General features: G+C 51.8%; 9 protein-coding genes across 9 annotated transcripts; 5 read left to right on the forward strand and 4 right to left on the reverse strand.

Annotated features, from left to right (window-relative positions):
* Nucleotides 1-57: 57 nt before the first annotated feature.
* M436DRAFT_51379 (FAD/NAD(P)-binding domain-containing protein) lies at nucleotides 58-1642 on the forward strand (the record flags this gene model as incomplete). The annotated part of the gene is made up of 2 exons (XM_013570053.1): nucleotides 58-395; nucleotides 487-1642. Coding segments are annotated over 2 exons (1494 nt in total), but the record flags the coding sequence as incomplete, so codon positions are not given.
* Nucleotides 1643-2500: 858 nt separating this feature from the next.
* On the reverse strand, nucleotides 2501-3302 carry M436DRAFT_51629 (OSCP-domain-containing protein; the record flags this gene model as incomplete). The annotated part of the gene is made up of 3 exons (XM_013570093.1): nucleotides 2501-2614; nucleotides 2670-2762; nucleotides 2826-3302. 3 exons carry the CDS (start codon nucleotides 3300-3302, stop codon nucleotides 2501-2503), a joined length of 684 nt encoding a protein of 227 aa, XP_013425547.1.
* A 309-nt stretch (nucleotides 3303-3611) lies between these two features.
* M436DRAFT_50967 (B subunit of putative V-type ATPase) lies at nucleotides 3612-5478 on the reverse strand (the record flags this gene model as incomplete). The annotated part of the gene is made up of 7 exons (XM_013569982.1): nucleotides 3612-4135; nucleotides 4189-4463; nucleotides 4516-4829; nucleotides 4882-5043; nucleotides 5099-5134; nucleotides 5210-5229; nucleotides 5286-5478. 7 exons carry the CDS (start codon nucleotides 5476-5478, stop codon nucleotides 3612-3614), a joined length of 1524 nt encoding a protein of 507 aa, XP_013425436.1.
* Nucleotides 5479-5675: 197 nt separating this feature from the next.
* Nucleotides 5676-7809, forward strand: M436DRAFT_13914 (uncharacterized protein; the record flags this gene model as incomplete). The annotated part of the gene is made up of 2 exons (XM_013569930.1): nucleotides 5676-7448; nucleotides 7510-7809. Coding segments are annotated over 2 exons (2073 nt in total), but the record flags the coding sequence as incomplete, so codon positions are not given.
* A 461-nt stretch (nucleotides 7810-8270) lies between these two features.
* Nucleotides 8271-11857, reverse strand: M436DRAFT_50970 (leucyl-tRNA synthetase; the record flags this gene model as incomplete). The annotated part of the gene is made up of 4 exons (XM_013569983.1): nucleotides 8271-8301; nucleotides 8384-11523; nucleotides 11580-11759; nucleotides 11813-11857. 4 exons carry the CDS (start codon nucleotides 11855-11857, stop codon nucleotides 8271-8273), a joined length of 3396 nt encoding a protein of 1131 aa, XP_013425437.1.
* Nucleotides 11858-12119: 262 nt separating this feature from the next.
* Nucleotides 12120-12609, forward strand: M436DRAFT_51032 (uncharacterized protein; the record flags this gene model as incomplete). The annotated part of the gene is made up of 3 exons (XM_013569995.1): nucleotides 12120-12342; nucleotides 12394-12452; nucleotides 12505-12609. The coding sequence occupies 3 exons, from the start codon at nucleotides 12120-12122 to the stop codon at nucleotides 12607-12609; spliced, it is 387 nt and encodes a 128-aa protein (XP_013425449.1).
* A 579-nt stretch (nucleotides 12610-13188) lies between these two features.
* On the reverse strand, nucleotides 13189-13840 carry M436DRAFT_74295 (Adaptor protein complex sigma subunit; the record flags this gene model as incomplete). Its single annotated transcript, XM_013570167.1, has 3 exons — nucleotides 13189-13291; nucleotides 13340-13716; nucleotides 13772-13840. The coding sequence occupies 3 exons, from the start codon at nucleotides 13838-13840 to the stop codon at nucleotides 13189-13191; spliced, it is 549 nt and encodes a 182-aa protein (XP_013425621.1).
* A 539-nt stretch (nucleotides 13841-14379) lies between these two features.
* On the forward strand, nucleotides 14380-15020 carry M436DRAFT_51371 (arabinogalactan endo-1,4-beta-galactosidase; the record flags this gene model as incomplete). The annotated part of the gene is made up of 2 exons (XM_013570049.1): nucleotides 14380-14712; nucleotides 14763-15020. The coding sequence occupies 2 exons, from the start codon at nucleotides 14380-14382 to the stop codon at nucleotides 15018-15020; spliced, it is 591 nt and encodes a 196-aa protein (XP_013425503.1).
* Nucleotides 15021-18068: 3048 nt separating this feature from the next.
* Nucleotides 18069-19034, forward strand: M436DRAFT_83494 (uncharacterized protein; the record flags this gene model as incomplete). The annotated part of the gene is made up of 1 exon (XM_013570168.1): nucleotides 18069-19034. The coding sequence occupies one exon, from the start codon at nucleotides 18069-18071 to the stop codon at nucleotides 19032-19034; it is 966 nt and encodes a 321-aa protein (XP_013425622.1).
* Between the last annotated feature and the right edge of the window lie 3341 nt (nucleotides 19035-22375).

The following is a 22375-nucleotide window of genomic DNA, read 5'->3' on the forward strand; positions in this document are numbered from 1 at the left end:
GGAAAGACAGAAGAGAGAGAGAGAGATACAAGTGCTGACAAAGTGCAATGCAAAACAGCTCACTCCTACCAATACTCCTTCAACCCGAATCCCTCATGGAGCAGCATGTATTCGCCCGCCTCGGAAATCCAAGCCTACCTCGCTGCTACCGTGAAAAAGTACTCTGTAGACCGCTACATCAAGCTTTCGCATGAGATAAAGTCATGCACCTGGGATGCTGGCACTGCAAAATGGAAAGTCACAGTCAAGGATCTGGAGGCAGAGAGGACGTTTGAGGATCAAGGTGATGTATTGATCATGGCAAGAGGAGGTCTGAATCACATTGCGTGGCCCAATATCGATGGATTGAAGAGTTTCAAGGGTGAGGTGATGCATAGTGCTAATTGGAAGCAAGAGTACGTTTATACCCAACTCCCCAATCTCCACCATCCCTCACAACCTTTGAGTTTCAAAAGAAGAGGTTTACTGACATGGTCTCTCAAACAGCTACGACTTCACCTCGAAGCGCATCGGCATAATCGGCTCAGGCAGCTCAGCAATCCAAATAATCCCTTCCCTTCAACGCCTTGCCAAAACACAACTCTCCTGCTTCATACGCAGCCGCACCTGGATCTCTCCTCCCTTTGGCCAATCCATCCAAGACAAACTCCAAATGGACGGTTTCAAATTCAGTGAGGAGCAGAAGAAAAAATTCCGCGATGATCCAGAAGCTTTCTTCAAATTCCGCATGGAGATTGAAGAAGGTGGTAATGAGATTCATGCATTGACGATGATGGGGACGGAGATGCAAAAGGGAGCGCAGAAAGACTTTGAGGAGAACATGAAAAAGAGATTAGTCAAGAAGCCGGAAATATATGATGCGTTGAAACCGAGTTTTGCACCTGGGTGTAGGCGGTTGACGCCTGGACCTGGGTTCTTGGAGGCTCTGGTCGAGGATAATGTGGACTTCGTCCGTACGCCTATCACAAGGATTGAGCCCAAAGGAGTGGTCACGGAAGATGGGAAATTGCATGAGATTGACGTTTTGGTCTGCGCTACTGGGTTCCACACTGGTGCACCTCCTCCTTTCCCAGTCACCGGTGTTGATGGCATCGCATTGCCGGATCATTGGAACCAAAGGGCGACGTCCTATCTCTCGATCGCAACCGACAAGTTCCCAAACATGTTCATGATGCTGGGGCCAAACTCTGCCATTGGATCTGGATCCCTGACCATGATGATCGAGAGTGTAGGCGATTACGTGGTCAAATGCATCCGCAAACTTCAAAAGGAAAACATCAGATCCATGACCGTCAGAGCCGACCGCGTACGAGACTTCCTGAAGTATTCAGATGCATACTTCAAGAACACGGTCTTCATGGACGACTGTAAGAGTTGGTATCGTAAAGGTGATACGGTGACAGGATTGTGGCCAGGGTCGACATTGCATTGCATAGAGGCCTTGAGAAGTCCACGATGGGAAGATTTCGATTGCGAGTATGAAGAAGAGAACCAGATGGCGTGGTTGGGCAACGGGTGGAGCATCAATCAGCTCGAAGGAAGGGATCTTGCGTTCTACCTGCTGCCACGGTTCCAGTCGGCACCGATGTCGCCGTTACCCGAAGAGAATGCCGAGTACAAGATACGCGCGTTCTCGCAATGATAGATAGTGGTGATTGATGAATGAATTAATGTTTGCCTCTTTCGTTGGCCGGTCGAGCCTTGTCATCGTTGTTGCAATCTTTTGTTGGTGTTAGTCATCCCCATATGCAAGGTCCAATCTGACGGTAAATATACCAAGCAACACCGAAGTTGAACATATCCCATCTAGGAGCGATCATCAAACATGGAGCATGACGCGCAACAGCCGATCCATTCCATCTGTAGCTTTCTGGGTCCCGATAGCGATTGTTTCGACAATAATTTGCATCCCGGTATTGATTATTTCGAGGATGGAAAAGACGAAGACGACACAACATTCGGTCAGGCAGAGCGAACATATTTGTGACCAAGACAAGTCCACAAGGTGCAGACCGCTGATTTGGAGGAACACCAGAAATACAATTGTGCAGACGACAAGGCAGTGGGCCAGGACCGTATAGATTTCCATAGTGATAGAGATGAAAATGGGTTTGTGTGAAGATGATGAAAGATGGGGATGGGTGTGTATAAGGCCGAAAGAAAAAGCGAGGTGTTCAGCTGGCAAACATCAGAAAACATGCTTCTAAGGAGGCAGGAGCGATCTTTGCCATGTGCTGGGAGTCAAAGGAACGCAAAGGAACGCACGCTACTTTCCAAACTGGACGATCTCCCAAGGAAAGAAGATTATTTCAGGGTCATATCTCATTTCAAAGAGCAGCTGTTGCGAACCCACCATGAAATATGTATAAGTTAGTTGTAGTATTCACAGTCTATGTGTTAACAAGTATCAAGAAGTGGGACGCTTTTTAAATCAACATCGCCATAAATTCTTCTTTTCTGTTGCTACAAGGCGAGTAGGGGGGAAGTCGTAGTCAAATATTTACAGAGTGTCTCTGAGGAGCTTGTTCATCTTGGCGATCTTGGATGAAACACTGAGGTCGATGGTGCGGTCGCCAATCTCGACGATGAGTCCACCACGGATGTCGGGGTTAACCTGAGCCAATTGTCAGAGGATTTGTGTATTCGTGTACGGAGTGTACGAAACATACCTTGGAGACAACCTTGAGCTTCTTGCCCTGACCAACGTATGAGGACTTGGAAACGGAGCTCTCGAGCTGGCGGAGGACCTTGGCGTCGAGGGGCTGTTATGCACATGTCAGCAAAAGCGCTGGTTTGTGAATCTTCTCTTTCTATCGTGTACGTACAGCAGCGCTGGTGACGGTCAATTCGACCTCGCCGCGGGCGGCGCTCATGAGGGTAGCGAACTTGTCGGCAACACCCTCAAGCTGGTTGAGTCTGTTGTTCTCGGCGAGAGCCTCGAGGAAGTTCTTGATGGTGTTGTTCTTGTCCTGGACGTTGAGAGACTTCTGAATCTCGGCAATGATCTGCTGCTTGTCGGCGGTGTTGAGAGTGGGGGCCTCAAGGATGGTCTTGAGCTGGGTGTCTCTCTTGAAGGTGGCGGCGAGGTTCTCGAGACCCTTGGCGGTGGAATCCAGAGACTCGGACTTGACAGCGGCGGTGTAGAGGGCGCTGGCGTAGGTACCGTCAAGACCGAAGAGAGCGACCGGAGGCTTGGAAGCGGCGGACGAGGACGAGGCGGCGGCGGCGTAGGATCTGACGGCAATGGGAGCGCGAGGAGCGGCCACGCGGGCGGCGCGAGCAGCGATACGACCAGACAGCATTTTTGCAGGCGATGGCGAGATACAATGAGCGGAGATGGTATTCAACCTTTACAGCGCAGCTCTTGCACGACAACGCCGACCGTCGTTGCGGAACGGAAAGAGCACGGCCCACACGTGACTTTTCAACAGGGTCGCTCTTTGTCTACTCATCAACCCTCGCATCACAGTTCACAACACAAAGGTATACAATTCAATCAGTGACAAACTCGGATTTGATATACTGCGGTATGGTATAAGCACAGGCGCTATCTACAACAAGGAAAAGAGAAAATAGGAAAATCAGTCAAAACGTCTACGCTTCTTCTTCGATTATGCGTCAATCAGGTTCTCGCTCTCGCCTTGTCTGTCCGAGTTGTCGCGAGTGTCCTTGTTGGCGCTCTTGTCTGAAGGGCGGCGGGTGTACCACTCGTCCAGTGTCTTCTTGGGGATACGGTTGAGAAGCTCTTTGGGGTAGATGCGGAGCAACTCCCATGCAGTGTCGAGCGACTCGAAAATGCTGCGCTTCTCGTATGCACCCTGGTTGATGAAGGTCTTCTCGAACTTGTCCAAGAACTCGAGCGAGAGCTTGTCCTCGGATGACAGAGCCTCCTCACCAACGACTGCCTTCATGGCGGCTGCGTCACGACCAATGGCGTACTTGGCGTACAGCTGGTTGGAAACATCCGAGTGATCCTTGCGGGTCATGCCCTCACCAATGGCAGACTTCATGAGACGCGAGAGCGAGGGAAGAACGTTGATCGGGGGGTAGATACCCTTGTTGTAGAGTTGACGGTCAATGAAGATCTGACCCTCGGTAATGTAACCGGTCAAATCGGGAATGGGGTGAGTGATATCTGCAGATCCGATTAGCATATTCTCAACGGTTGATTAAGAGGATGTAGCATACCATCGTTGGGCATGGTCAGAATGGGGATCTGAGTGATGGAACCGTTTCTGCCAGCAACACGACCAGCGCGCTCGTAGATGGTGGACAAATCAGTGTACATGTAACCGGGGTAACCACGGCGACCGGGAACTTCTTCTCTGGCGGCAGATACCTCACGGAGGGCATCGCAGTATGACGAAAGGTCGGTAAGAATGACCAAGACGTGCTTCTCGAGCTGGTAGGCGTAGTATTCGGCGGTGGTCAGAGCAAGACGAGGGGTGATGATACGCTCGATACTAGCGTGGTGTCAGTACTGGGCAGCTAAGATGCACTGCGGACTAGATTTACGTAGGGTCGTTGGCCAAGTTCAGGAATAGGGTGACTCTCTCCATACTGCCGTTCTCCTCGAAGTCGCGAGTGAAGAATCTGCTGGTTTCCAAGTTGACACCCATGGCACCGAAAACGATGGAGAAATTGTCCTCGTGGTCATCGTGGATACCCTTGGTGGGCTTGACCAAACTGGCCTGTCTACAGATCTGGGCGGCAATCTCGTTGTGAGGCAGACCAGCGGCAGAGAAGATGGGAATCTTCTGGCCACGAGCAATGGAGTTCATGGTGTCAATGGTCGAGATACCGGTCGAAATCATCTCCTCGGGGTATTCCTGCCACCATCAATATACTGCGATCGCACAGCTTGGGTTGAGAATGACTGACTCTTGAGTAGGGGTTGATGGGTTGACCGTTGATGTCGAGGTAGTCCTCGGCCAGAACCTTAGGGCCCTTGTCGATAGCACGACCGGAACCGTCGAAGACACGACCAAGCATGTCCTCGGACACACCGAGCTTGAGCGAGTGGCCGCTGAACTCGACCTTGGTCTAGTAGGTATCAGCACTCTGCTTGTGTCCAGGTTTGTCTCTTGGTTCAGCGCACCTTCTTGACATCGATACCAGAGGTTCCCTCGAAAACCTGTCGTCACGTGTAAGCCCGGTGGTCCTTTGTAGCAACTTGATCGAGTGGCGGTCGGGATAGAGGCTAGCGTACCTGGACGACGGCACGGTTGCCTGCACGGAGAATTGTCAGTGTGCGGCTCTTGGATTGGACAAGGGCCTAGACATACCGCGAGCTTCGAGGACCTGACCAGATCTCTCGGTGCCATCAGGCAGGGTCAAAGAGACAATCTCGTTGAATCTAGGGAACTTGACATTGTCCAGAATGACCAGGGGACCGTTGATACCGCCAATGGTGTTGTAGCGGATGCGAGGCTGGACGTGCATCATCCTGGGGTCGACGGTGAAATCCTCTCCGGCCATGTTTGCGGTGGCGACAGGATGTTGGTCTATGGAGGGAGTGAGGGCGAGCAAGCGGTATGGACTGTTCACGTCGCTCGGTGGTTGGAAGCGACGTTGGTCCAGGGCCTGACGTAGGTCTGTGCGCCGTCGATGCTAGCTCTCGCTCTCTCCAGAGCCGCGCAGGCTTGAGTCTTTCTCTTCCTAGCAATCCACCAACCATGCATCTGGACGACGCCGCCTCGGACGAACTCAAGACCTGGGTCGTCAAGCGTCTCGACGACATCTCGGACGCCGACTCGGACGTCCTTGCCGACTATGTTCTTGCCTTGATCAAATCAGACGAGTCAGACGATCAAGTCAAGCAGAATTGCAACGACAATCTACTCGACTTTCTGCATGATACCACGCCTCAATTCGTCAACGATGTCTTCGCCCACCTCGCAAATTCCCAGTCCCACTCCCAGTCCCAGCCCCTGCAACCCACCGCCACTGCCTTCCAGCCTACTGCCCCTGCCTTCCAACCTAGCGAACCTGCTTTCAACCCTCCCTCAGGTCCTGCTTCAAAGAAGCGCGACTTCAATGACAGCAATGCCTTTGACAACCACCCTCAAGCATACCACCAGGACCGTCCCATCAAGATGCGACGAGGCGGTCGCGGTGGTCAAAGAGGAGGTTTCATGGGTCAAATGTCTGCCGCTCCTCAGTCCATGCCCCCCTTCGACCCGAACAACCCTATGGCCGCTCTCATGGCAATGCAGCAGGCACTGAATCTGCCCGGCATGCCTCAGATGCCTGGAATCTCTCAAATGCCCTTCCCTCAATCGCCCGGCGCTTTCAACAACAACAACAACAACAACAACGCCCAAACCCCGCGCTCTGGTCAGAGATGTCACGACTACGATACAAAGGGCTTCTGCGCACTCGGTGCTTCGTGTCCCCATGACCACGGCAACGATCCCGTCCTCGTACCCCAACAGCAAGACGAATACGATCCTACAAATGCCTCTATATCCCAAGGCCGTCCGTTCGGTGATAGAGGGCGTGGCCGTGGTCGCGGTAGAGGCGACAGAGGCGCCTTCCGTGGTGGCCGTGGCGGTCGCGCCGATTTCTCGTCCGCCGGTCCAAACCACGATCGCTCAATTACACAGGTGGTGATTGAACAGATCCCCGAGGAGAACTTCAACGAGCAATCCGTCCGCGATTTCTTCTCGGAATTTGGAACCATTGAATCGGTCGAGCTGCAAGATTACAAACGTTTGGCTATCATCAAGTTTGAGGACTACGACAGCGCAAAGAAAGCATATGACAGCCCCAAGGTCATTTTCGACAACCGTTTCGTCAAAGTCTACTGGTACAAGCCCGAGAGAATGCAACGGGAGCGCCATCAGAATGGCTTTAGCAAGAGTGATGGTGATGTAGAAATGCAAGAGGAAGAGAAGATCGACCCCGTCGAATTCGCAAAGAAACAAGAAGAGGCACAACGCGCTCACGAAGAAAAAACAAAGAAGATCAAGGAGGCCGAGGCACAACGGCAAGAGTTGGAACAAAAGATGAAGGCTCAGGCCGAAGAGCGCAGCAAACTACTCGCCAAACTCGCCGCCAAAGAAAGAGGAAAGTCAGGGACTCCAGACCAATCCGCCGCTGCTCAAAACGGCAGTACCAATGGCGCAGACGGAAACGGCACACCCTCGCAAACCGACGCATTGAAAGCGAAGCTCGCAGAGTTGGAAAGAGAAGCCGAGAGCATAGGCATAAATCCAAACGAAGATCAGCCATGGCAAGGTTTTGCTCCACGCGGTCGTGGTGGATACAGAGGACGTGGAGCATTCCAACCGCGAGGCGCATGGCGAGGAGGCAGAGGTGCTTTTGCTGCGCGCGGTGGTGCGGTGAGGAGACTTGACAACAGACCTCGCACCATTGCAGTCATTTTCCCTGACAATGCGCAACTGGATACTGCAAAGGACGAGGCGCTAAGGCAATACCTCCTATTCGTGGGTTCAACCCTTGACAATCTCACCACCTCCACATGACTTGCTAACATTCTCCCCACAGAGCGATCTCATGGAATCCACACAAATAAGCCCTCACCCTTCGCGCTCCGACGCAGCAATGCTCGCCTTCTCCGAACGCTACCAGGCCGAAAAGTTCCTGAACCACGGCTCTGACATCCCTCATCTTGGTAAAGTGGAATTGTCGTGGATGGCAAATCCCGCGCCTACTACCCCTGCCACTGCCACCTTCACACCGACAGAGGCATCGAAGGATATCAATATGGATGAGGCTCAGGATGCAGGACAGCAAAGGCCGCAAGCACCAGCGGCAGAGATGGATTACGATGTCGCTGATGATGACGATAATTGGTTGAACGAATAAGGCAGGGACATACCGCATGCCGATATGCGACATCTTCTTGCTCTTTCTCAAAGTCTCGCGTGTGTGGCATTTTCAGGTTACATGACTCTGTACAATTAGAACGAACTTCACAGCCCAAAGCAATCCTTTTTCGACCGTCGAGATGTCAAGACAATCATCCGCAACGCTATACTCTTTTGCTCACTGGTTCTTACCGTGCATTGAACGTTTCGAGCTCTTACCACGGAGGGTACAAGCAGCTGGGTGCACAAACAGCAGAGTACAGTAGAGACCCAGATCAAGACCCTCGCGACTTTTGACAAAATACTAAGGAATCGACGCAGGGCTGAATGGCAAAAAAAAAAAAAAAAACATTGAAAGATTCTTAGCTTTTTGATTTCGTCTTTTCTACTTTCTTTGACATTCTTCTACATCCCAGTCAACACTCCCCTTCTAATCGTTTAGATGTTCGAGAAGAAGAAAGTGGGGTTTCTGCATGTACACACACATCGTTAGCATCATTTTCTCATTCAAGATCAAAGGGAGAGCAAGGGAGAAAAAGAAAAACACTTACGCAGGCACAGCATTCTCAGCCTGGAGCGGCAACTCGGGCACCTCGATACCCTTGGCAGCAGCAGCCTCACCCTGTCCAGCAACAACCTTACCACTCTTACCTCCCTGCTTGACCTCAATGACTTCAACGCACACACATCTCTGCACCGTGCTCATCAATCCAGGCACCATCTGAGCAAGCACATCAGCCTCGTTGTAAGCAAGCTTGCGCTCAAACACAGTGTTGGCATCAACACCTTCTTCCAAGCTCTTTTTCAAGGTCTGAATAAACGGCATGGCTTTCTTGGAATCGGCTTTGGGGACTTGTTTGCTGAGTGCCTTCATGTCGATGCTCAAGCCGTCAAAGGCAGAGCGCACCAGGTCAATGACGTTGGATTGCCAGGAGGGGTACTCGGTGGCCATGAAGATGGTGAGTTTCTTGGGTTGCTTGGGGTCGTAGTTTGTGGCTTTGCCCTTGGCCATGCGCTTGAGCTGTGCGCCCTCTGCGGATGTGATGTTACCACTGGTTTGGCGCACGTACTCGCGAGCGGCAGTGAGCTCGGGCTTGGTGGCGGGAACCTGGGGGAAGAGCTCGTTTTGCACAGTGGTGGGCTTGTTGAGGACTTCGAGCCAGATATATTCGGACCAATGGGGAGCGATGACGGTGATCATCAAGGCTTGGAGCTCGACATACTTGCGCACAAGATCTTGGTGCATACCGATGCCTGAAGACTTGGTGATTTCGCGGTAGAAGTCGCGGGCGCTGGTGAAGTCGTAGAAGCCAGACTTGAGGGCTGACTTGTAGTTGGTGGCAGAGTAGTGTTCTCTGGTCTCACGGACCAGGCCGTTGAGTTCGTTCTCGAAGATGTCGTCCCAGAAGGATCTCTCGCCAGTGCGCTGGACGGAGTCGTTGTTCTTGAGACGCTCGTTCTTGTTGACCTCGACGTAGTTCTCGCCGTCCTTGAGCACGCGAACACCTTGGACGGTCTCCTCGCACCACTTTCTCAACTCAAAGAGCTTGAGGATGATGGCATTGGCGACAGTCTCCTCGAAGTTGGCGTCCTCAATCGAGTCTCCGGCATCGGCAAGAGACACACGGGTGGCGTCGGCACCGAACTTCTTGGTGGCATCGTACAGGGTAAGGAAGTTGCCGGTACTCTTGCTCATCTTCTCACCGTTCAAAAGAAGATGTCCGTTGGCACGGATACCACGAGGCCAGTACTCGCGAGGGAAGAGGGCGACGTGGATGTACAGGAAGAAGGTCAAGTGGTTCTGGATGAGATCCTTACCAGAAATTCTGACATCGAGAGGGTACCAGTACTCGAACTCTCTGCGCATAGTCTGGAGGGTCTCCTTAGGAATGTCGCTCTCGACGTCCTCACGGCGGGTGAAGATGTAATCCCAAACCTCATCTGTCATTTGCTCAGCAGAGATCTTGCCAATACCCTGAGAGTCTCCGTAAATGTCAGAGTGCAAGTAGTGGGCGATTGTGTAGTACGAGGGGTAGATGGTAGAATCGGAGAGAGATTCAACCAGGAACTTTTGATCCCAGGGAAGCTTCGAGCCGAGGCCGAAAGAACGAGCGCAAGCCCATTGACCTAGCCAGTCGAGAGTCTGTTGGAAGGCGTTCTTGGCCTCAGTGGAGAATGTGTTAAGCTCGCCGTTGACGTGGCCAAGGACCTCTTGTTGCCATGGCTCGTCACCAGACTTTCCGTAGTTCAAGTACCACTGATCCAAGTGTCCAGCGACACATGAATCACCAGAACGAGACATGACCTCGCCATCAGGTTCGGCGTAGTTGAAGGCGTTGCCAGCGTCGATGAGAGTCTGTCTGACAAGAGGCTTGGCCTCCTCGACAGACTTACCCTTGTGCTCACCGTAGCACATGGTACCCTTGTAGAAGCCCTCCTTGTAAGCAAGATCCTTGGCCTCAGCAAGCTGCTTAGTGTCCTTGGGCGAGGCGATCTTCATGTCCTCGCACAGCTTCTTGGCAGTCAAGTTTCCGTAGGTGGGAGTCTCAATGATGGGAAGGGGCTCGAGGTCGGCCCACTCCTTCTTGATCTTGTAGTAGTCGGCCTTCTTGACCAAATCCTGGATGGTGATGTAGTCATCGGGAGAGTCCGAGGGGACACAGGTAACAACACCGGTACCCTTGGAAGCCTTGACGGTCTCCATAGGCAGGATACGGACGTTCTCATAGACGGAAAGAGGGGCGTTGATGAGAGTGCCAACAACGTCGGAGCCCTCCAAGTCGGCGACCTTGGGGAAGACGCCCCATTCGGGGAAGATACCCTGGAAAGCCATGTTGCGAGCAGCTCTCTCCGAAACGAAGTAGTACTCGTTCTCGGAGACCTTGTAAATTCCATAGACGATCTTGGGGCCGACGAAACAGCATGTCTGGCCGTACATGGTCTCAGGACGAAGAGTAGCGGGGACAAAGTAGACGTTGGCGTTTTCTGGTAGCTTGCCAGCAAGGATCTTTTGTGCGGGCTCGGCCCATTCTTGGACCTTGAGCTTCAGAGCAGTGTATTCCTGAACACCGACACCCTCACCCGAGCTTCTGTCGTGATCCATACAGGCTTGTCCGTCCTTGGGGGAGTATACGGTATAACGTTTGCCGAACTTGATCTTGCCCAACTCCTTCAGACGGTTCATTTGCCAGCGAACGAAAGCGTCGTAGTAGGGGTTTCTGTCGGTTGTAACCATGCTTCTTCTGAAATCGACTCTTGCACCAATGTTTGTCAAATCGCGCTCGCAGAGAGCAGGGAAATGATCGAGCCAGTGGTTTGGGTCGGCGAACTGGTGAATCTCGTCCTTTTGGATACCGAGAGCACCCATGATCTGGAACTGGTACTTCATCGAGACAGCCTTGGCTGCGGCCTTGCTCTTCTTTGCGCTGAACTTGGTAATGTCGGCCTTGGTGGTCTCTTGTGTGGGTGCGGGGACAGCATCCTCCTCGGCGTCCTCCTCCTTGTAGTTCTCGAAGTTCTTGCCGAACATTTCCATCTCGCGAGCCAGCTTGTCGGCGCATGACTTGATAGGCATACCGGTGCAGTGGTATCCTTGGGGGAACAGGGCTCTCTTGCCCTCCATGCGGGCCCATCCAGTAGCGAATTCGACCTTGGAGACTGTGAAAGCGTGACCAGCGTGGAGAATACCGTTCTGCGTGGACATGATTAGTATGTTTCTTCAGATTGCCATATGAAGATTTCCGGTACCATGTAGGGGTAAGCCATGGTGGAGAACTGCTTGGGCTGCTGCTCGCGGAGCTCTGCAGGAGTGATTGAATGGAAGGGAACATCTTGGAGAGTAGGGGCATCGGCTTGGAAGATGTTGTCTTGCTTCCACTGTTGCTGGTACTTCTTCTCGGAAGCAATGAGGGTGTCACGCTTGTCGGTCTGCGCAATGGGTCGTCAGTAGTGAGCAAAGTACAGAATAGCTCGTGACTCACGTTCTCAATCTTGAGAGTGCCCTGAGTTTCCTGAGGAGCGGCCATGGTGAAAGAGCGGGATTGAAGAGGCCTCGATCGCAGTACCCGCAGCTGGCGCAAAGAGAAACTAAGCAACGACGTGGTGGGCAAGGGTTGCTTTGCGTGAGTCAGAAGAGAGATGGCTGCATTCAATGCCGCCGCCAGCCAAAAGTTTCCCCAGACGACTTTTGTTTCGTAGCGCCCACCAGTTTGCCTTGTTTGATGCGCATCCTCGACAATCTATCCACGAGGGTGCTGGTACTCTCTCTAGTTCACAGCATATCCAACCATGTTTTTTCAAACTTTGATGCGACGGGCAGCTGCTCTGCCCAAGTTTGATTTCGCCAGGAATCCCTACAAAAGCAAGCGGACATGGCCGCCAGACTTTACCAAATTGTCGCAGAAACATCAATTCCGCCTCGAACGCCGGTACCGTAGGAGAGCAAAGCTGAAGTGGGCAAGACCGACATGGACAAAGTTCGTCAAGCTGGCTACCTGGGGTACCATCTCGTGTATGTCTTTGCTTGATTTGTGTGACAATCATATGCTGATTCTAGGTCTAGTTGTCGTTGTTTACGGTCTACTATTCATGGAGATTGAAGAGGGGACCGTCTTTGGCACCGTATGTTGAGCTTTCACGTGTGCTAGATACTCAGGCTGACATGTTCGACAAGATCCGAGATTACTACGCAAGAGCGACCAACGACATGTTTGGCACACCCAGGCGGAAGCCACGTGCTACCCTCGAAGACCAAGAGTCCCCTCGATCCGCGTCATGAGCTGTCAAGAAACACCGTAACACAACATGACCTGTCAAATCTACCTGCTGTGTCCACTACCGACTACTGTGGACAGCCAGCTTGCGTCCGACATACTTGAACGGGAAAAGATTGGTAGTCACAAGTGACGAGCACAAGCTTCGTGACAGACTGCGCCTCTTGGGCACACCGTGATGACACCAGGATTTCTTCTGCAGATGCGGACCAGGAAAGAGTCGGGAAACAACGCAATCCTGAAAGACTCGAGTCCAATGCTCTTAGATTGTGGATTGGTAGCTACAAAGAAGCCCTTGGTTCAACCAAGAGAGCGTGATTAGTGTATACATATCGCCAAGCTGGACGTACTGTATATTGTTGTCCAGTTTTTTTTCCTCATCCCTCTATCTCCTTGCTGTGCGTTGCTGCAGAGAACGAATTTGAAACATTCTCGACGAAAAGTGGCGGGTTTCAGCCCACCTCTGGAATGTGTCCTAAGCCTTGGAGATATGCTGGATCCACATGGCTGGCGAGGAGATGCTGCCTTGAGATGCTTGGCGAAGCTGTTTGCGATCGAGGTGCATACCTTTGCCTGGGAGATGATCACCTGCCAGCCCAGATACCAGGTCCAAGACCACCAGTACGGCTGCCTTCGTTGACAGGCCGCTTAGCAACCTTTCCTTGAGCCTTTACTCCCTGTACCACTCTGTCAAACGTCAGCAACGAGCACAAGAAACCACGTCTAAGCACATACTTATCCAAACCAGTCTCTATTACTACGCCACCAACTATCATTTCGCCCAAAACTGCATGTAGCGTTTCAAAGTTGAAGATGAGGTCGAGTTCACAGACATTCTCGAAGAGCCTGTCTAGCGATTCGACAAAGACTTGTATCAAATCGAGCAGAGCTAAGGGAGACTCGGTACTAGTGCTGATGACAATGAAGTAGAGAGTTGCATAGTGGCGGTAGGTGACCAGAGAGGGAACGTCGTTGAGAGAATCCGAGACAGCGGCCGAGGACTGAGCAGGAGCAAGAAGAGGTGGTAACGGTAGGAAGTTGCATGACGACGAAGGACGAGCCGAGACGAGAGCAAAGATCTCGGAAATCAGACGTTGCTGGACAGCTGTATCCTGTGGGAAATGTTCAGAAACTTGTATCGAGGGTTATATGCGCTTCTCATGGTACCAGCTGTGTGTAGAACTTGGTCAGACGCGGTTGGCCATTGTTATTGAAAACCAGGACGGCGTTGATCATAGCTGCTGCTCGACTTTGTTGTACTTGTGCGTCGATATAGAAGAATTTGTTTACTTGAACGGGGTTGATGGTAGAACTTTGTGAGAAGCACGTGGGTGTATGGTTTCAGGAACAAGCATCAATCGAGGCACTGTCGGAGTTTCGGAGACCCACCTCGACATGTGCCAAAGTTTGTCACTCCTAATCTTCTCACTCTTGAATATGACCATGAGTGAGCTATCCAGACACAGGGCGGTCATGAAAATGATAGCGCATACACAAGATATGGTCTACATGTAACCGACGTCTTTCAAACAGTCCATATAGATTTGGGAACTTATGAGAATGTACAACATGGTACGTGAGCAAACAAGAGATGCAAGACTTGGGCCCAGACCCCCGCATTGATCAAGCTCATCGTCATTGTCTGCGAGCTCCGGTTTGTCGCAAACAACTTCATCTCCTTCACTACACCTCAAGTATTCCCCATTGATAGCTCAAGCTGCTCGACGTTATCACCGTCACCCACCTCAGTTCAACTCAAACTCGCAATCACAATCATGTCGGCACCCAGATCGGTCCGCTGCTTGCGCCAGGCAGTGCGCAGTCTCTCGACTCGCCCTGTCGCTCCCAGATACCTGCCCAGACAAGCTCCTTGTGCATCACACGTCGCTACTCGCTCCTTTTCGAACGCTTCGCGTGCCTACAAAGGCATTCTGCCCGACACCGACGAGCCCACCCTCAAAGACAGAGAGCCTCTGCACGAGGTCAAGGATCCCACACCCATTGAGATCGAAGAGTACCACGAGAGAGCAGACCACTACCTCGAGGAACTCGTCAGCAGAGCAGAGGAGCTGGCAGAGGAGAAGGAAGGTGTCGACGTCGAGTACTCTGTAAGAACAGCCGTCACTGCTTCTTCTTCATCTGCTGACCACCTACCAAGGCCGGCGTCCTCAACATCGTCTACCCTCCTAACGGCACCTACGTTGTCAACAAGCAGCCACCCACCAAGCAAATCTGGCTGAGCTCTCCCATCAGTGGGCCCAAGAGGTTCGACTGGGTCATGTTGGGCGAGTCGCAGCAACAGAAGGAGGGCGCTGCATCTGGTGACTGGATCTATCTCAGAGACAAGACCAGCCTGACCACTTTGTTGAGAAAGGAGCTGGGTATCACCGTGGGCGAAGAATCCACCCGTCCTTGATATCCGAACAGCTAGTCTGTATCGCAAACATCCATCCTCACAGACAATCTCGCGGATGTCTTCCAGTGTCACACTAGAGGGCTCGCATACCATTCAGATTCAACTTACCTGCAAGGGCAATATCCGAGCAGATAAGATATCCATGTAAGGACTCAATGCTTTAAACGTACCTACAGTGGGGAAATCACCTTGAATTTATTCGCCGTTGCCACGTCGCTACTGTTTTGACCATTCGTCCACCTCCAATCATCGTTCATCCGCCAGCGACATATGTTTGTTTGCTCCACAAACAGTAATGAAACCGGTACAAACCGGTCACAGGTTTCAGTAGCAAAGCATCCCTTGCCGGGCGTTCGTTCTGTCCATCCACATTTGCGCTATCAAGATTACCCCATTGACCAGATACTAACCCACCCTTGATCGAGTGATAGCGCTGTGTCACTCCCTGCACTCCACATTTTACCCTTCGTATCCAACTCCCTGTCCCCTCACTTGCTCATGCTACAGCGACAACGCACCATAGTATTAGGTTGCTCCCTTTCGATCAGCCAATCTCACCGGAAAATTGTCAAATGTACAGTAAGCCATAACAGGGCTCACAAGGCTTGTGTTGTATGCATGCAGGTTTAGATACATGCGGAAAACTCAAGGTAGAACTGAGGCTTGGAAGGCTGTTGCGGGGAGGAGCTCGCTCGCTGCAACGAGTCAACGACCTCGGAGCTCGAAGCAACGGCCTCGCTGAGTCACATATGCATTGCCTCATCGCTGCTGTAAACAACAACTCGCCGCCAACTGAGACATGTCCATCCTCAAAACGGCGTTACGAGGTGACAGCTAAGTCATACCTGTGCTGGACATGGCCATGTGACTCTGATTGTATTGGCTCAACCATTTCAACACGCCCACCCAGCCACCCAGCTATGAGAAGATCCCCTGGGCACCCCGCCATCCCTCGACATCTTGTTGTTTCTTGCCACAGATCTACTGTCTGCATGTCATCTAAAGGTATAATGTACCTCATCTCGCGAGCCGGTGGCGGACGTAGAGTAAGCAGCTCATGCGTCGACCATGCCATCACACACCAACGTTCGTATCCATGCGGCCGTTGGATCGTTGACCGATGAGAGATCAGAACGAGCGCACTAAATATTGAATGCTTGGGTGCCGGCGAGCCGAAACGTCTTTGATATAACTGCTCAGGAACAGAAACCTCCAAGGAAATGATGTGATGTAACGAATCAATCGGGATGGAGCCGCAACGAGATCGTATGATACTGCTGCGGCCACCACCGCCAGACGGAGATGCTTTCAACCGCGGAGGGTCTGGTATGCGACAATTAGGCTTTTGTCATGATGCGTCGATCATTGCCGATGGCACGGCTAGCCAGTGCTCTAAATCTGCTTGCATTCGGCCAAGCCGTGCGATATAGAAACCTTACTCCTCTTTACCTCGAGCACCGCCTTGCGGTCGAGATGGCTGGATTTGAGTTGCTGATGCTGCACGTGAGGTCATCTAGCTCATCCTGAAACGAGCACAAAAGTATACATGGTGTATGCAGCTTCTGCTTGGGGGAATCTTGCAAAAGTCGTCGTGTTCGAGTGGGGCTTTGGGAGGTTCCCTTGCCGTGCTTGGCTGCAAATCCTACCTCAATCCTGCATGCATGATGGGCCCATCGATTTTCATCGGCTTCATCGACCATATCGTTGCTCGGCGAACATCGTGCTCGCTGCCCAACAAGCAAGAAGACCACAATCTCCCTGGCTGTACAACGATTGTCCTGCAGACCAAACCCTCAAACAAACAATGCCTCGACCAGCAGCTGAAGAAGCTGTTGAACCTTTCTCCTCAAACGTCTTCTTAATTCCAACAAGGCTGACTGGGCCTAAATTCGCGCGTGGGGAAGGCGCTATAGCAACGTGCCACTTTGTGGAGAGAATAAGACCCCGCTCTATGCATCAATGCTCTCGATGCACTGCGAGATGGGTGATCTAGCAGCGAGCGTCAAGGATGGCTGGGCAGTGGGCACGGCACACGCTATGCAGCATGCGGATGCAGTGGTCATGGAGAGAGGGCAGGATGGTTGGTGAAGGTGGCCACGGAGGTTGCTTCGGTTTCTATTTCGGTCACTGACTTGACGTTCCAAGAAAGGATTTACGTCCGGATCCGGAGTCAAAAGATTGTCATTCAACAGAGTTTGCGATTGCACTTGCTGGAGAGTCCGAAGCATCGAGATGTACGTCACGGCGAGATGGCTGGTTTCGGGAGGGTTCTTCGGTGCTTCTTTCGCAAAGCGAGGGTTCAACATGTGCTTGAGGGTTGCTGATGAGACGACTGGAAACAAAGACATGCATGGTTGCGGGTGATTGGTCGCGCTTGCATGCTTCCCGCCTGTCCCTCCCCGCCACGGCTGAGTCGATCCTGGGTTCGTCACGCAGTACGACCACCGGGAGCCGCAATGCTTGATGGTCACTGTTTGGGGGGCACGTAGGTTTGGGCAATTGGCCGGTTTCGTGGTTCATCTCCAGACCATTGGTACGACTGGTGGCCGCAGAGCCGGTTGCTCTGTCCAAAGCCTGCTCGCTGGCAGCCGCTAACCTCGCCAGGCACGTCCGTTTCCAACCTCTGTCCGTTGATCGCAAGCGGCCAACGGCGTAGATACGTAAGTGCAGCGCTACAGCCCGTGTTCGCTCTGGGGCCAAGCGCTGGAACCATATTCGGATGAAGGAGACTAACGCCGCCTGGTCCAACCACCCCTCCCTGGCATTCCAGAGGATAATGAGCTGGGGCATATAAGAAGGTAGGCACATTCCTCCCATTGTCGCTGTTCTGTTTACACATCAACTCGCCTCGCCAACCTTAAGAAGTCACTACCAAGTCCGACCTTCGTACCTTCTCCGGTCACAGAACTCACTTTCGCTCTCCATCGCTTCACATCTGTCACCCACACCTGTCGTTAACACAAACATCCATTCTTCTCTGCACATAATCATCACCGCATCTTCTCAACCAACAACTACTCTATCATCAACATCCTCATCACCATCAACATGAAGTCCTTCGCTGTCGCTGCTGCCTTTGCCGGTGCTGTCGTCGCCCTCCCCCAGGGTGTCACCCAGGCCATCGCCCCCAAGGAGCCCACTCCTCAGGGCTGCCAGACCAGCTTCGACGGTCCTTTCAGCATCTCCATTGCTAACGTCACCACCCCCTCCAAACGCAGCCTCGAGGCTCGTCAGGACAAGGTCTTGACTATCACTCTGGCCAACGGTGTCCTGACTGATGACGAGGGCCGCACTGGTTACATTGCTGCCAACAACCAGTTCCAGTTCGACAAGCCCGCCCAGACCGGTGCCATCTACACCTCTGGTTTCTCCGTCTGCAGCAACGGCACTCTTGCCATCGGCAGCTCTGCCATCTTCTACCAGTGCTTGAGCGGTGACTTCTACAACCTTTACGACGAGTCCACTGGCAACCAGTGCTCTCCCATCTACATCAACGTCCTCAAGGCTGGTGGTGTTGCTTCCGCCGGCGCCGCTACCCAGATTGGCGACGGTCAACTCCAGGCCGCCACCTCCACCAAGGCTGTCACTCAGATCTCTGATGGTCAGATCCAGGCCTCTACTGGTGCCCCTGTCACTCAGATCTCCGACGGTCAAATCCAGGCCTCCACTGGTGGTGTCCCCGTCACTCAGATCTCTGATGGCCAGATCCAGGCTCCCACCTCGACTGCCAAGCCCGTCACTCAGATCTCCGACGGTCAGATCCAGGCTCCCACTGCTAAGCCTGTCACTCAGATCTCTGACGGCCAGATCCAAGCCCCTACCTCCGTCGGCAAGCCCGTCACTCAGATCTCCGACGGTCAGATCCAGGCCCCTACTGGTGGTGCCACTCGCCCTGCTAACGGCACTGTCGTTGCCCCCACCAGCCCTCTTGCCTACACTGGTGCTGCTGCCCTCCCTACCTTCGCCGCTGAGATGCTCATCGCCGCTGGTGCCATGGCCGTCGCTCTCCTGTAAGCGCCTTCTTGCTTGCAGGGGTACTTTCTTTTTATACAACCACTCTCACGACCTATTCGCTTCCGCCATGATATTCATGTTGATAATGAGCATATTGGGCTCGTCGGGAGGGGCTTGTTGGTTCATGACGTCCCTCGTCGATGAGACAAGGGTCAATACGCGTTCGAGGTTTGGGCAACAGTACTACGCCTACTAATGTTTGATCGGGGCGGACCGAGGTGCTTCCAAAAGGAAGGTAATAAAGACGTGTATCGTCTTGGAAAACTGTTTTCCACAATTTCTTATCTGCATTTTCTGGTTGGCTTGACAGCTTTCTTGCATCCCGGAGCCTGCTTCTCTTGTCCTTCATTGTGCATATAGCCTTTTACTTTTTTCTTTCGGATAGATATTTAGTCTATCATTGAATCAATTCTTCCACTACATCTACCTCTCGATTGTCTTCTGTTTGTGCTTCGTATATGAATAATCTTCCTCTTGCTCGTATCGAACATCGTGCTCCACACTCCAAAACGACGACAAAAGCCATGTCCAACTTGGGACGCGTCGTCATCCTTCTTTGGTGGAGTCAAATAGCGCTGAACCCACACGAACTTCACAACCAAGGCTTGGAACCTTGGGAATATTGAGCCGTCGCTCGTCGCTTCGCACCTAGCCGCGCCGTTGCTTCCTGAATCAATGAATACGCTGGTGGGCTGGCTTATGGACTGACTCTACAGCTCTTCTCTCTCGTCACGATCTCGGACTGACTATCTACCACAGACTCACCGGGGATTCTCAACACTATTGCGGCATATATCCTACAATCAGTGATTAAGTTTTTCGCCATACCCGTACAGTATGCAAGGCACGCAAGCCCCAAAGCAAACTAAATCGGAGTTAGTCTCATTTCAAAAAGGACAAAGGTCAATTGTTCCGAGTAGACCTTTTGAAAGACTTGGCAAGCGATGTCGTAGTTTTTGTTGGACTCTGTTTTGTTCCCAACGTAAAGGTGGAGAGACAGCAAAAGCTGGGGATGGGAAACAGAGCACGGCAGACGGGTTGCGGCATTCCCGCTGTCTTGTTTTTCTTTGCTGCTGTGCGTGCATGCGAGCGAGCGAGCGAGCCGATTGCGCAATTTTGGGTGCAGGGGACGGAGGACGGGAGGATTCGGGATGGATGGGTAGGGTTGGCTTGGAAGAGATTGGGTTGGTTTGGTCAGGTGTGTAGAGGTTTGGATGGGTATGTTGGAATGGATATGAAGAGTCTTTTTTGTGTTGTATGATGGATGGATTGTAGTATACTAACAAGTACCAGAGATGGAAATAGTTATTGAGACGGTGCTTGACGTGCGATAATTGTTAGGTTGCCGACGCTGATGCTGTGGTTTTATACGCTGTTGGACTGTTTGTGACGCATTATTTCTCGATGAGCGACAGTAACTACAGATGACATACAGCAACATGTTTCGCATTGATAGAGTCTCAACTACCCATAACAGACATCTCAGAAGAGCCAAATGCATTGTATCATCATGTGGTCGTTCGGAAAAAGAGGCTAGAGAACAAGGCCAGGGTGTTGGTGGAAGCATGTACATTTTTTCTTTTTTTCTTCCTTTTGTTGCCTTCTGCGTGCATGCGTGATAGAACTGCAAAAGACAATGCACGAGAAGCACCACTCGAGTCCCTTGCAATTGCTAGCCTCCACTCGGTCTGCATGTTGCATAGCTAGTTGTTTGACGACACGGGAGAGAATGTGGTTGAGATGCATCAGGGCAGGGAAAAATGGCTAGTCGCTTGAATGACTTGTCCAAAGCTTTTGGCAGATACGTACGAGTACGTGCGAATGTTGGGAGCGATAGCATACCTTCCTTAGCCTTTCAGCTACTTCTGCATGTGCTTTAGTTATTCCGAAAGGACGGAGATTGGAAAGCATGCAGGGCTGTGGAAGAGCTGAAGAAGAGGAAATGAGGTTGGCTGCATGGCAAGATTAGATACGAAAATCATCTGCTGCAGGTACGTTGCTCGCATTGGATCTTGTCCCGGCAGGATGGGAAATTCTTGTCTGAGGACTATCCGGGTCGTTGGATTATCATATAACAGTAGCGTTGGTTGATTGACATGTGATATTGATGTTTGTTGACATACAAAAGATGACCGTTGGTGGCCGTTTACATGGTACATTGGAAGAGCAGATATGCTAAGATAGAAGATTATTTTGATTAAAGATTGAAGATATATAACATCAAGATTCGAGAAAGTTAATCTGTGGCTTTGAGATGGTCAGCACAAGGTTGTTACAAAACAATCAAGACCAAGAGCGTGAATGGTTGGAAAAAAGAATCAGACATCCAAGGAAGATATAGCGCTCAACGACCGTCTAAGATAGGTTCTAGGCGACGGCTAGCGTGAAAACTGCGAATGTGGTATGGGTTTCATCATAAAGAGGGGTTGTGTTATAGTGGAGACGGGTATAGAAAGCGAAGCGACTCACCATAGTTGCTGAAGGGTGCCGACACTGCTCAACAGTTCATCGACACCCACAATGTATGCCCATTACTCCTCCTCTTGATCGTGGTTGATATGCGGTTTGACTCCTGTACTTCGGCGCTTGTTAGCACGATGTTCCACAGACATAAATGTAGAACGAGGTAGGTTTGGAGGTAGTGTCAGACAAAAATATACTGGCAAGTATACAGGCTGCCAGCGACGGCTGCCCGAACAGATAGTCTTCGTCATGGTCGAATCTGTTGGGAAAAGAAGACATAATTGTAATAGTTGTCATCATTCGGATGATGATTGTGGAAAAGGGAGATGCGCAAAGAACGAGAGAATACTCACAGATGATATACGCGCCGCCGAATGTCGCGCAGACGGGCATAACAGATGCGCGAGAGTCTGGCAGCGACGGACGACGGCGGGATTTGGTGGTGAAGGAATTTGCTTGCAAGAAAGATTCGGCTTGATCACAAATAAATACTGGCGTCGATCAATGAGCTCGGCAGAACCTCGCGCGCGCCAAGGAAAGCGCGTCCAAGCGTTTGGTATCAGCGTGTTCGCTGGCGCGCTCAATTAGTCGTTCTACCAGTGGTAGTCGGATCAGCACGCAACCAAAGCATGCAATGCTAGCAAGTTGTCGTTGAGAAAGTCGTCAGCTGTATATTTGAATGTGGTTTGGTGAAAAGGATGTGGTCGAGGGCACACGGACGAGAGCATGCAGATGGGTAGGAGCTTGGTTATGGTGTTGGATAGCAAGTGCAAAGTGCTCGTTAGTGCACGAGCCCCCATCAGCGGACAAATCACGACGGGCATCTGAGGTGAGGGTCGAATGAGCAGGAGCGACCCTCGAATCGCAAGGCATCTTGT

This window comes from Aureobasidium namibiae (assembly GCF_000721765.1).
Source record: "Aureobasidium namibiae CBS 147.97 unplaced genomic scaffold scaffold_13, whole genome shotgun sequence".
In the NCBI taxonomy this organism is placed as follows: Eukaryota; Fungi; Ascomycota; class Dothideomycetes; order Dothideales; family Saccotheciaceae; genus Aureobasidium; species Aureobasidium namibiae.